Source organism: Colletotrichum chrysophilum (assembly GCF_026319265.1).
Source record: "Colletotrichum chrysophilum strain AFK26 chromosome Unknown scaffold_1, whole genome shotgun sequence".
NCBI classification, from domain to species: domain Eukaryota; kingdom Fungi; phylum Ascomycota; class Sordariomycetes; order Glomerellales; family Glomerellaceae; genus Colletotrichum; species Colletotrichum chrysophilum.
The window spans coordinates 690,107-702,888 of record NW_026517288.1 but is presented as its reverse complement, the minus strand read 5'-3'; the positions used below and the strand labels follow the sequence as shown (position 1 = coordinate 702,888).

The window sequence follows — 12,782 nt, the reverse complement described above, 5'->3', positions numbered from 1 at the left end:
AACTGCACAGGGGCGGCAATGTCCTCGCCCGTTTTGTTTGGAGTTTTGGTGTGCGTGGGAACAGAATTCAGGCATTGTACATATTTTACTGGTAATTTGTATACTGGGTAGCATGGTGTTCCGGGGTATCATACCAAGTCGGAGTATCTCTAATAAATCCGACAACATTTTCACCGCATTGCCCATTTTTACTTTTAGTCTTTTTACTTATTTTTGACGTCACCCGCGTTTATGCGCTCAGAGTTCCCTTGGTGCTAGGAACCTCACCCTCCTTACCAGCAACACGGCTCGTCGCCATCTTGACAGCCACGGCCAGGGCCTTGAAGGCGCTCTCGGCACGGTGGTGGTCGTTCTCTCCGTGCAGGCAGTGGACGTGCAGGGTGACTCTGGCGCCCTGGGCGAAGCTCTGCAGGCAGTGGGCAATCATCTCGCAGCTGAGGTCACCAATCTTTTCCCTCTTCAATCCGAGGTCGACAACGCTGTAGGGACGGTTCGAGAGGTCGATGACGGCGCGAGAGAGGGCCTCGTCGAGGGGAGCGTAGGCGAAGCCGAAGCGGGCGAGGCCAGTCGCACTGCCAAGGGCGTTGGCGAAGGCGTATCCGAGAGCTATGCAGACATCTTCGGCGGTGTGGTGGTCGTCGACTGTTTTGCGCAAGTGCCATGTAAGCGAGGGGATGTTCACGATGGTGGGCGAGGAAATGAAGAGGGAGGTGACGGACTGTGCAGGTCGCCCTTGCAGATCAGGGCCAGACTCCAGCCAGCGTGCTTGGAGAGGGCATGGAGCATGTGGTCGAGGAAGCCGATGCCCGTGTTGACGCTGATGGTCTGGGACTTGCTGGACTGGGAGGCGTGGCCGTCACCGAGGGCCGCGGTGAGTCTCGAGTCGGTATCGGGTGGGAATGCCCCGCCATCCAGGTTGATGGCAAGCTGGATCTTGGTCTCGTTCGTGTCGCGAGCGAGAGCGGCCCATCTGGGAGGGTGGGAGGTCGACGACATTTTGCAGGGTGTTTTGGAGGAATACTCTCGGATTGGTTCGCGGAGAGGAGATGTTCTTGGAGACGTCGTGGATTTTCCAAGAATATTTCAGCACTTTTTTTTCCCGAGTTACTAATCTTCAAACGCCGCCGTCGGAGCTCTCAGTACACTAATGGTGGCGGTCGACGTGGGGGGCATTGGCCAATTGCAACGCGGTAACTGTCAGCGACCTTCACCACCCGACGTTCTCAGCACGAATGTCCCGGCGCGCGTCGCCCACCATTCAGGGCGGTTTTCACCGCTTGGGCGTGCCCCACCACCGAGCCCCAGCGGCAGAAAAACGAGTTGAAAAGCCCGAGGCTGAGGGCGCTTCTTTTGTCTTTCCAGCTTAATAAATCCCTTCCTCCAGAGGACACGGGTTCACAAACGATGAACCAACACATCAGCGCCACAGCCTGGTGTCTCTGATTGGTCCTCTTCCACACCACCTGCAGATAGAAAAAAAGAGGGTTCCTCTTACTTCTGCACTGCCTGCCATCTGCAACCTTGCTATCCCGCAACTCATCGAAACCTCACTTTCCTGCTTATTTCACCATTCGCATTGGAAAACACACATTAACCCTTTACTTTTGGGGTCGTGTACTGAGACAAGATGTCGGAGATGCTAGATGCCTACTGGCAGGCGCCGCCCATCGCAAGGTAAGCTCTTCTCTTCATCTCACCTCATCTCACCACAGCCTCCCAACTTCACGATGCTGACTTGAGCCCCCTCAGAACCCTTGCGACAGCCGCCTTCGTCACGTCTGTCTCTGTTGTCCTAGGCTTCGTGAGCCCGTACTGGTTCATCTTCATGCCGGACTACCTGTTCAAGATCCCGCCGCAGATCTGGCGCCTGGGCACCAACTTCCTGCTCACGGGTCCCCAGCTCGGCCTGCTGTTTGACACGTACTTCCTCTACACCTACCTGACCGCTCTCGAGGTCGGCAACCCCCGCTTCCCCAGGCGCGAGGATGTCGTCTGGTACCTCATGTTTGTGTGCACTGTTATCACGGTAAGTCACTTGTCGTCACTGCCTTGCTGCCACGGAAGCCTGTCCTTGCCCAACACGTCCATCATTGTGTGGAAAGTTCCTCCCATGTATCACATCCGCGAAAGAAGCACTCGCGAAGAGAAGAAAGGTCTTCTGCACCTCTTATATCTGCCCGCACAGTGGATTCCCACAGCTGTAGCGGTTCCTGGAACAGAGGGAGATTACCCTCACGGCGCGGTACAGTCCACCTCAATTCGCTTTAGGACTGTACTCGTGGCGTGGGCATGGTGGGATGTCTTATGGATGGCTTGGGTAGCGTTCAATGCTGCTCGAGTGGTTTTCTTAGCGCCCTACATTTTACCACCCAACACCCTGGGTTTTTGTTTTCATCTGTCGTTCCGTTCATCATGACACCATTTCCATCATCAAATGAAGATGAAATCGCTCGACGTAGAAAACCAAGCGCTAATATCGCACACAGGCGCTCTGCACCTACCTCATGGGCGGAGGAGCCTTCCTACCGGCTTTGATTCTCGCCATGTGCCGCACCGTCACGCAGGACCAGCGCGGGATGAAGGCAAACTTCTACTTTGTCACCATCCCCGCCCAGCTGACGCCCTTCTGCATGATGCTCGTCTCCCTCCTCTTCCCTGGTGGCTACTACAACTTCATGCTCCAGCTCATGGGCTTCCTGGCCGCCCACCTGTACGACTTCCTCTCCCGCATCTGGCCCGAGTTCAGCGGCGGCCGCAACCTGATCCCCGCACCCGCGTTCCTGTCCAGGCTAGTCACCACGCCGCGTTTTTACCGCCGCGACTATGGCACCGCTGTGAACAATAGCGGTCGCGCCCCCGCGGGAGGCCAGTCCTCGGGCAGCAGCACCGGCGCCTCTCTGGGCAACGGACCCCTTCCCGACTCGTGGAGGACGAGAGGCCCTGGACGCCGTCTGGGTGATTAAGAGGCGGTACGATAGATGTGTCAGATACCGCATTTTTTGCATCCATTGCAGAGCATTCCTCGGAGTTGCATTACGAATAATATTGTATTCGTCCTTGAGTTTCTTATCACTCGTTGACAGTTTAGTCTCTTTAACGCCGTGAACCCAATTCGCTCATTAAAATACAAAAAGCCGTCCTGTGAGTACTCCGAACCTCGGTCATGACATTCATCGTCGTGACATTATTTTTCTCATCCGTACAGCGTGCTCTTGCCACTGCGGATGGGCATGTCGCCCTCATAAGTTTCGGGATCCTCCCTGGCCGGCGCGACGTTCGAAATGACGCTATGTCCGGCCAACGGCTTATCCTGAAATCTATCCTCGTGGACCGCAATCGGCTGCGATATTTGCATGTTCCCGGTCTCGCCCTTGTCTGCTATCGGCGTCGCGTCTTGGACTTTGATCTGAGGCGGGGAGTACTTCTTCGGCACCCGCATGCGTCGCACCGAGGGGATGGATATTGACGGTATCTTGATGGATGTCTTCCGGGCCGGCGGAGGCCCTGGGGGCGGTGGCGGGAGGTTGCCCATGATGGGTGCCGCGGAGCTCAGGTTCTCGTGGTGTGATTCGTTCGACCTCCTCGGTGAGGGCGTCCGCGACATGGCGGCGGTCGGTGGGGGTCTGATTGGTATTGTGCCTTCTTCGCTGACGGCGTTGAGGTATGTCTGCAGGGCGTACGAGTCTGGTGTATTTGTTCTCCGGGCATTGGGCGGTGTGGGTGTTATGGCGCCGCCGCGAGTCGACTGCCTGCTCATGGCTCGGGGGATGTAGGCCGGGTGAGTGGGAAGGGCGCTGCCGAGGCCGTGGTGGCTGGAGCGAGGATCGAAGTTGTAGTGGGCCATCTCGCGTCCGAGCTGGGCTTCTTGCTCCATCTGGTCGTAGTAGTCGGCGTTGTTGAATTGTTGCTTCTCCTGCAGCTCGTAGTTGTACGAGTTGATGGAGGAGGACTTCTTGTGGTCCGCGATTGGCATGTAGGGGCTTCTGTTGATCGCGGTGAAGGAGCTCGCGTGGCACCTGGGCGGCTGGGGCGGGAAGTCGGGCTCCGCAGTCTGCGCTCTTGCTTTTCGTTGCTTGCGGCAGTGGATGATGAAGAGGCAGATTGCGCCGACGAAGACCAGGCCGCCGCCTACGGCGATGCCTACGATGGTGCCGGTGGTCATTGTCGTTGAAGAGGCGCCGCCATCGCCTGGGAGGGTTGTGTTTGTTGCCGGTTCGGTGATGTTCACCGCACTGTCCGAGAACAGCTGGCCAGTCAGGCCGATGATGTTACCGTCGGCTGGCTTCTGTTGGCAACCAGCTTTGAGCGCAATCAAGACTGGGGTCATGGGTCAGCATGTTTTCAGGGCAGTGTGTTTGCGTGGAACTGACAGTTGGAAAGATAGCTCTGGCTATCGCTGGACTGCAAACACTTGGCACAGGGCCACCAGCTGTTCGAGAATTTGTCGCCGTCGGCTGTGCAGTAGTCGTATGAGGTGGCGGCGTCTGGAGTTGTGAGACCCGATGTGAGGGCGCTCTTGAGAGGCCTACAAGCACTGTTGATGATGCATGGAGAGTTGATGTGGCTGATGGCGTCGGGGAAGTCGAAGAGGCAAACGTCTACCGCATATCGAATGTTGTCTATCAGGCATGGTCAGCCAAAAAAAAAAAACCCCTTCATTGCTTCCCAGATTGCAAGCTCTTACACAAGAACCAAGCCGCATCACTCGAAGCCCCCTTGGTTGCCTCGCTTTTCTGCAAGCAACTGACGCAGTTCTTGAATTTGATGCCCGTGCCGGTCGTGTGGTACTGATCGTTCTCACAAACAATGTCGGACGAGTTTGTGCCTGGTGTCGTGGCCTCGATTGTCGTTCCGTTCTGCCCACCCATGCACAATGCCGCACAATCCGAGCCGGGTGTGACTTCGAGCGCGAGTATGGCCGTAACAAGCGAGAATACGGCAAACAGATGCCACAGGGAGAAGGCGGCCATGGTTTGACTTTGGCCTCACAAGTCGAGGAGGGGCCGCAGAGGAATGGATAGGAGGAGGAGGGAGGCGTTTAGATTAGGAGGAACGCGGATAACCTCGTAAGCATGGCAAATCACTCTTGTCATGTAACTCGGGAGATGTCAAGATGAGAGTCTCTTCCTTCCAAGAGGGTTGATGGCTATCTGGAAAGAAATCCAACACCCATCTCGAGGAGATTCCATGGTCCTTTGCGGGACTGATCGCACATATATTCCCGGAATTTCAGACGTAGCACTGCGGCACGGGCGATCTCCATGCAAGACAGGCAGGCGGCTCTGCATTGCAACTAGACATTGATCTATTTTTGCTGGTGTGTGGTGGTCTAGCAATCCAGCCAGCGGATAGCCGTAGGATGGAAGTCCCAAGACGGCAAAGCTCATATGGAGGTGCGTTTGCTTTCTCCAGATCGCCAGGCGGGGAGGATTTTCCGTAGAGCTGAGAATAGCAGCCAAGAAGTGAGCGGGTATATGCGAGTCCAATAAGATCGCGCGTAGCTGCGAACCCTTGGCTGGTGTAATCGCGCCCAGGCTGGAACTTGACGAATGGCGACGGGGGGAACGAGTCTTCTCAGCGCCAAACAAATGCACGTCAGGCCGGGATGTGAGGAAACGAAGAGACGTAAGTGGTCGGAATAGAGAGACACACGGGAAGTTGAAACGGGAAAGAGAAGATTGAGTGGTCTTGCAGGCGCCGGCCATGAATGCGACCCTTTCCAGGACCCCTGCTCAACGCGCAAAGTGGAAATCAGCCATTTAGCGGCCGTCTTCCCGTCCGATAGACCCGCCTACTGGCAAGCTTGACTGAGCAAAAGATTGACGGGGGCGGGGAAATCAGACCACTTTGTTTTCTACCCTCACTCGTGGCCGAGATTGCCACGCGACCAGATCTTGGACCGGAGCGCCGAGTCTCTTTCGTCCTCTCGGCGTTCTGCCTTGTGTCGACGGAGCAGGTCGCCTGGCCAGTAAGATGGCCGACCTTGTCAAGCGGGGGATCATCTACCGGGCTTCCTCCGTGGCTGGCTTCTCTCAAATGCCACATTCTAATCCGGTTCAATGACGCAGTCGTCTCTTCTGTCATGGACGGAAAGGTATCAAAGTTGTCAGGACAAAGCCAGCCCGATCACGGTTGAATACCACCTGAAATCTCAACCACCACGGCCCAACGCGTTTATCAGCCAACTGCGAATGAAACCGGCACACGATAGCTCTGCCGCTGCCGCGATAGTTTTGGATGCAACTGTGGCCGAAAACGACTCTGATGGGTCAGGGCGAGCCACACCCACCAGGCGGCATTTTACGTAGCGGCGTAAGTGGTGCCCCCGTTGTGGTGCCAGGCAAACTCGTCACCTGCAGGCGAAATTCTCTGAATAGGAGCGAGTGTGATGGTGGCTGCATTAGCCAACCACCTCAGCGTTCCAACCCTTCAACGAGAGGAGGAGAGGGGTGACTTCCCGTCAGCGCGAACACCACCAGGACGATCCGGACCACTAGATTGAAAGGAGAGGATTCGAAGTAAGTGAGAGCGTGATGAGAGCAGGCGTTGTTCTGGCATCCTGCGTCTTCAACTTGCATTGCTTCCTGAATTAGATTTGCGTTCGAGACCCAGGAATTCGGGTTAGCTGTGCTTTGCTGTTTTATAAGAAGATGTCATTCTCTCATCCCCTCGTGTTGTTTGTGAGATAAGAGAGGTGGACTTCAAGTAAGTTTTCGAAGACTTTACCAACTGAGATATGCCAGAAATTTGTTTGCGTCCTTGAAACGCTCATTCTACCGCCATCTCGGACTTGTTCCGACCGATACTACTCACAGCTTGGCTGATGTCGTTCCCCGTCTTCGACTCTCTCCCATTCCCACGGAGAAGAGCACCGGCTCCGAACACCCTCTACGTCCCATCCAGCCTGTGTTTGACGGCAGGCTGGGCTGACCGCTGTTTGCTTGTACGACATATCACCGGAAGGATTACTGGCTTAGATGAGTATGCCAGAGGACACCTGCAGTAATTAACTCAGCCGGCCCTTTGTTTCTCTTACGTCTGAGCTGATTGGGAAACATGGCGATCAGAGCGCTTTCAATGCATTGTCTAGTCCGGCAGCCAAGCGTCAATTTCAACCTCGAATGTGTTGCGTCCCTTCTCAGATCTCCAGGCGCATGAGTTATAGTTCAATTGCTTGTCTTCTTTTCTATCATGACATCTTGTCTTTGAACGTATATATTTCGAATGTCTATACTTTGCTCAAACACTATGTCAGCAATCTTCTCTCTCGTACGATTGAATCGGTGTTTGGTTCCCTGGTCCCTCGAGAGACCAAACTATGCTAAGCAATCATCACCATACCACGAGCGAGGCCTCTGGTGAGGATCGTGTAATCTGCAAATTTAAAAATGTTACCTGTGGCGAGCGCCCAAACCTCAGAACGGCACGCTGTCGTGAATCAGGTGTCCCTCTGACGGTTTCCCATAGACACGGGACTCAAGTTTGTGGTCCACCATTGCTCTAACCGGGACACGAGATCGATCCCTCTCATAATTCTAAACGGGTCTCGATTCCTCTAGTCCCAGCATACAGTCCACGGAGCTGTTTCGGTCCATCTCACGGATGTGCGACTGCACGCTCCTCCTCGACCGTTGCGCCTCAAAAGGGGGTCCCGTTTGGGTTGTACATCAGTGCTCACCAGCTTCCACAGCCAGGGTCTCACAGATGAAAAACGCTTCAATGCTGTCTCTTGGTATTTGGAGATGTTTACGGTCGAAGTTGCCTGTGTCCACGTTCTTCGGGAGGAAACACGCATAGATGGGATTTACTTAAAGGCCAGCGATAGTCGAGGAAACCAACACTACAACAGGTTCATCTTACATCGCACCATCTATCAGTAACACATCCAACATGATCTTCAACACCCTGTTTCTCGTTGCGGCACTGGCCACTCAGGCCATTGCTCTTCCCACCGCACCCGCGGAGCCGGCTCGGGACATGAACGCCGAAGACTGGAGCATGCTGCACTTCCGGCGCGCGTGCGCCGAGGACCAGAGCAGCTGCGACTACAGCTTCTCAATCACCGAGTTTGCTTCCAAGGAGCCCAAGTACTGCCAATTCAGGATCAAGGCCGATGGCCGTCCTGCGTATCAGACCGGCTTCTCACTCATCAAGTGCCCTGAGGTGGCAGAGTACAGCATCAACGGCGGCTGGAACGATCTCGGATTTTTCACGTTGTCTGTGATTAATGTCGAGAAGAGCCTCATCTCGTGGTTCTCTTACAAAGACGATATTCTCATGAATGGTGTCGAGGCTGGACCGCAGCATTCCAAGGTGTACTTCCACCCGATTGCCGTTCCCGCCGAAGTTGAGGTAGCGAAAAGAGATAGCCACAACCTTGCCGCCGCCTCGGAATGGCAGCTTATAAACGTTGTGAGATGTAAGTCAATATTTTCTCTAATACTCATCGTAATATGCCAATGACATGACTAGACCTGGTGAAATCCGGAACCCCTCAGGAAACGGTTGTCCTCTCTTTCTCGATCGAGGGTGGAGATGAACCAAGCCAGTACTGTCTCCTCCAGATTCCGGTCGTTCAGCAAGACGGTACCTCCACGAAGAGCTTCTATAACCGGGCCTGTTTGGAGGGTGCCAAGGGCTGGACAGTGTCTTGGGGCCAGGACGAGACCACTGACGAGGCCGTCATGACACTGGTCAAGTAAGCATTACTCCTGCCGTGGACAATGTGACATGAGCTAACCAGATTACAGCCAAGACCAGCACAAGCATGCCTTCTTCGGATTCAACAATGTAAGCAAGGGGGTATTGCTGGGAAACAATGGACCTAGCCCCACGAAGGACTTGCCCAAGTTTATTTAAAACATGCTAGATCTGATCTTTTAGTGCTCTGTGCCTTTCTGGGCAGAGGTTTCTGCAAAATTGGTTTGAAGATGTGTTGGTGGTCGCTATAGTGTCGCAGTCTGTCACCTCACATGCCTTGTGTGTACTTTTACTTAGAGATGTTCATCTGTATGGGTGGTCATGTATTATTATTATATTCGTCGCGAATTCAAACAAATCTTGGTTAACTTCCTCACATTGCATTTCTATAGTGAAGCCAGATGAACCTGTCTAATGTTTTTTTCCACATAGGGACAGCCACTATCTAAGTCATAAATCCAACGACGGAACTTTTCCACAAATTGAATTCCCCTCAAGGTAGAACTGCAACGAGACAACAGCGAAAGAAGGTGACAAAGTTGCCCTGCATAAGCCTAATGGGATGTGGAAAATTGCGTTCCTGGTACCAACAAGCCGAGTTCCCCGAAAACTTTGAGGACATATCTGGTAAAGGGCTGCAGGCTGTGCCACTTGGCTACATGATCAGAGGGGCGTTGGTATCGAGAACCTGGGAAACAATGCTGCTTTCCCCGCCAAGAACCAGTCTAGTGTTGGTTCATCCAAAACCCACAGGTTCGTCGTTGGAACGCCCTGTCCGTACCAACAGGCTGGGAAGACGCAATCTGCAACGGATAGAGCAACTGGATTCGTGCTAGTGTTGGTGGAAATAAGAGAGAATTGACGCAAACGATGGACACAAAGGGGCTCATACTGTAGTTTCTGGGATACTAGTTGTCACCTTCCATTATGCCTGAGACTTCCCAAGCAACTCTAGATCGATCGGGCGAAAATACAGTAGCCTAGCTCAACTCATTCAGCGACCAAATGTGACATACATCCCCTTGGATTCATTAATGTCGGTGAGGAACTATTCATCAACAATGTTTGTATGACCGGAGAGAATGCACCTGAATCCGAGCGCCCGTTGGGATGCGGATAGACGACTTGGATGTCACCACGACCACGTTAAGAACGTGCGTGAGTACCGAATCCCCGTAAACCTGTCTGCAAATTGGTTTGTGAATGTCACGTAGGAACTCTGGGTGCCCTGGAGAATCCTTCGAAGGTGATTTCGGCCAATGTGGTTGCTCGACAGCCACCCCGGTCCAACATTGGTCCCCCGGAAGTGACGGTTGAACGGGAGAAAGGGCTGAACTGGCGCAATTCGCCAGGCCCTGCTATCACAGTGCAGCTGCATCACGCCTAAGAAGACATGACAGGCTTCGACGCTGATCATCGTAAGTGCTCGCAAGCCACCGCCCGGCTATACGAAATTGCTAGTCAATTATTTCCATGCGCTGTAACGGGGCTGGCACTTGACTACAATACGCATCAGAGGTTAGGCTAAGCTGTAGAGATAAGGGAGATGCATTTCCATGGAACAAATGGGAGATAGACAGTAGCGACCATATATCTGGGATAGTGACATCCTCAACCAAAGTCCTGGGACAGTGTCAACCAAATGCCGGGGCGAAGGTATCACAGACGCCGGCATAGAACACGGGAGAAGCCACAAAGTGAGCGTTGCCAGGGGTTTTCATCTCTTTTGCGAAAAGAAGCCCGGAAGATGACGCAGGAGGAGGGGAGTCTAACGGTGCGATCCTGCCAAACGATGGGCTGAGAGCAGACAAGCAATTGGTGTGACTGCAAGGATGCCATGGTGCATATCCCGTTGGTTGGTGGTGGATTGAAGTTGAGAATGCGCAGCGGCCGGGAAGACAACGGGAACAGTGGAGATACCTGTCGGAAGATGCCTCTCATGGTGGCTACCGCGGTATTGGAAACTCCAGAGCAGGTACCTCTTGCGTGCTTCGTCGGGCCTCTTAGGGCTCACCCCCGCAGGTATTCAGGGGGCATCTTTGAGCTCACGCGGGTGCTCTCCGAACGAGCATCGCATGAGCAGCCAGAAGAGAATTGGTCTAGCGACTGGCCTGTGCTCTACAGCGTTGCGAAGTGACGAATGGCGCAGCGGCACTAGCAAGGTCCCCTGTATGGAGAGAGCGGCAAACGTCGACGTCTCGTTGGCTGTTCGCCGCGATCATGAACCGACATCTCCTACAGGCTTGTAGACGGTCAGGCCGTGTGGCAGGTATCCCGTGCGACTGCCCTTGACTGGACATCACAATCAGAGAGGCACTTACTTGCCTGTACAGCACTCGTGGTCTCTGATGGCCTCCGCCGTTGCACTCGCATGGTCAAGCCGCATGTTCTACCTCACCGGCCCCCGCCAAGAGACAGCCCCCAAATATCGACGTGTAACCCACAAGTTTTGCCCAAAGAAGTAGCCCCTGCCTCTTCGTTTCCGTACCCTTTTACTATCTACTTCAAAACTTTGTGCATTTTCCTCTTTTGAATGTCTCCGTCATCGTCAGTCTTGTTCACTCTTACGTCTGCGGCGGAGCGTGCGATCGGTCGACCGGTTTTGGAGTTGGGAGACTCGGCCTGTGTCGTGGTTTCGTCGTGGTCGTCTTCGTTTGCCCGCCAAGATGAGGATAGCTTGTCTTCAGTTTGCTCCCCAGGTGGGCGATGTTGACAATAACCTCAACCGAGCCGACTCGGTACTGAGCAAGGCAAACCCCGAGGATTTGGATCTTCTCGTCCTGCCCGAGCTGGCTTTTTCTGGTATGTTGAATCTCAAAATTTGAGGCCGGGGCATCATGTTATGCGTTTGGCTAGATCAGCGCTTCGGCGGTTGTTGGTTCCAGCAACCGCGCACAGTATCAACTGTCGCGGCTCATTTGCCCACTAATACGATTATATCCGGACAAAAACTGATACGAGAAACCTTAGGCTACAATTTCAAATCGCTGCAACACATTTCTCCCTTTCTCGAACCGTCGGGCTCTGGCATCACGTCGCTTTGGGCTCGGACAACCGCGCTAAAGTACAACTGCAATGTAGTCGCTGGCTACCCCGAGAAGGCGGATGTGTCTGGCAGTTGGCCGACCGGGCCTGAGTATTATAATTCAGCCATCGTTGTCAACGAAGAGGGAGAGACGATAGCCAACTACCGGAAAAGCTTCCTCTACTACACGGACGAAAGCTGGGCCCTTGAAGGTGACGGATTCTTCGAAGGCTTTATTCCTGGCCTAGGGCATACATCCATCGGCATTTGTAAGTTCTTCTCAATGTCTATACATGAATTTTGCTAACCCTTTAATGCAGGCATGGACTTAAAGTGAGTTTCTTTGGATCTGCAAATCGATGTGTTACTAAATGCTTTAGCCCATACAAATTTCGGGCCCCATGGCACGCGTTCGAGTTCGGCTTTCACATCCTCCATCATGAGTCAAACTTTGTCATTGTCTCCATGGCATGGATGACCCGTGAAGACAGCCGTACGTTCAGTAGGATGCCCAATGAACCGGACATGGACACTCTCACCTACTGGGTGACTCGTTTGGAACCTCTGATCCGAGCAGAGAAAGACACTGAAATCATCGTCGTGTTCTGTAATCGGACCGGCATGGAAGATGATGCTGTCTACGCCGGAACAAGCGCTGTTGTAGGCGTCCAAGACGGCGAGGTCAAGATCTACGGTGTTCTTGGCAGAGGCGAAAAGGAACTGCTTGTCGTCGACACCAAGAATCCCCCATATGCCAAGTTGGTCTACCGCCCAGAACCTGAAAAACCATTGGGAGTCCGGTCAGAGTTGCAAAAAACGCCATCTTCTCCGGCATCGCCTGGAGGACAAGCGCCCAGCTCTTCGTCATCTCAGGGTAGTGCTTCTCAGAAAGGCTCCTCCTCACATGCCCCAAGCCAGCCCCGATCCCCCCCTGACGGTTCCTCAACCACCTCAGACACACCTCGGAAATCACCACAGGGGCGACAGAATGCGAAGCAGGTCAAATTGCCACCAAAGATCCAGATCCCTATATCATACGCCCCGCCACCTGTTATGT

The 12,782-nt window shown here is 53.8% G+C and overlaps 5 protein-coding genes across 5 annotated transcripts; 3 read left to right on the top strand and 2 right to left on the bottom strand.

Annotated features, from left to right (window-relative positions):
• Positions 1–229: 229 nt before the first annotated feature.
• COL26b_000194 (uncharacterized protein) lies at positions 230–996 on the bottom strand (the record flags this gene model as incomplete). Its single annotated transcript, XM_053173164.1, has 2 exons — positions 230–642; positions 720–996. 2 exons carry the CDS (start codon positions 994–996, stop codon positions 230–232), a joined length of 690 nt encoding a protein of 229 aa, XP_053042870.1.
• A 631-nt stretch (positions 997–1,627) lies between these two features.
• On the top strand, positions 1,628–2,963 carry COL26b_000193 (uncharacterized protein; the record flags this gene model as incomplete). Its single annotated transcript, XM_053173163.1, has 3 exons — positions 1,628–1,674; positions 1,750–2,026; positions 2,487–2,963. The coding sequence occupies 3 exons, from the start codon at positions 1,628–1,630 to the stop codon at positions 2,961–2,963; spliced, it is 801 nt and encodes a 266-aa protein (XP_053042869.1).
• A 230-nt stretch (positions 2,964–3,193) lies between these two features.
• On the bottom strand, positions 3,194–4,970 carry COL26b_000192 (uncharacterized protein; the record flags this gene model as incomplete). Its single annotated transcript, XM_053173162.1, has 3 exons — positions 3,194–4,317; positions 4,371–4,619; positions 4,685–4,970. The coding sequence occupies 3 exons, from the start codon at positions 4,968–4,970 to the stop codon at positions 3,194–3,196; spliced, it is 1,659 nt and encodes a 552-aa protein (XP_053042868.1).
• A 2,920-nt stretch (positions 4,971–7,890) lies between these two features.
• COL26b_000191 (uncharacterized protein) lies at positions 7,891–8,859 on the top strand (the record flags this gene model as incomplete). Its single annotated transcript, XM_053173161.1, has 3 exons — positions 7,891–8,419; positions 8,473–8,698; positions 8,751–8,859. 3 exons carry the CDS (start codon positions 7,891–7,893, stop codon positions 8,857–8,859), a joined length of 864 nt encoding a protein of 287 aa, XP_053042867.1.
• Positions 8,860–11,366: 2,507 nt separating this feature from the next.
• Positions 11,367–12,603, top strand: COL26b_000190 (uncharacterized protein; the record flags this gene model as incomplete). Its single annotated transcript, XM_053173160.1, has 5 exons — positions 11,367–11,502; positions 11,782–11,994; positions 12,046–12,058; positions 12,106–12,483; positions 12,531–12,603. 5 exons carry the CDS (start codon positions 11,367–11,369, stop codon positions 12,601–12,603), a joined length of 813 nt encoding a protein of 270 aa, XP_053042866.1.
• Positions 12,604–12,782: the final 179 nt, after the last annotated feature.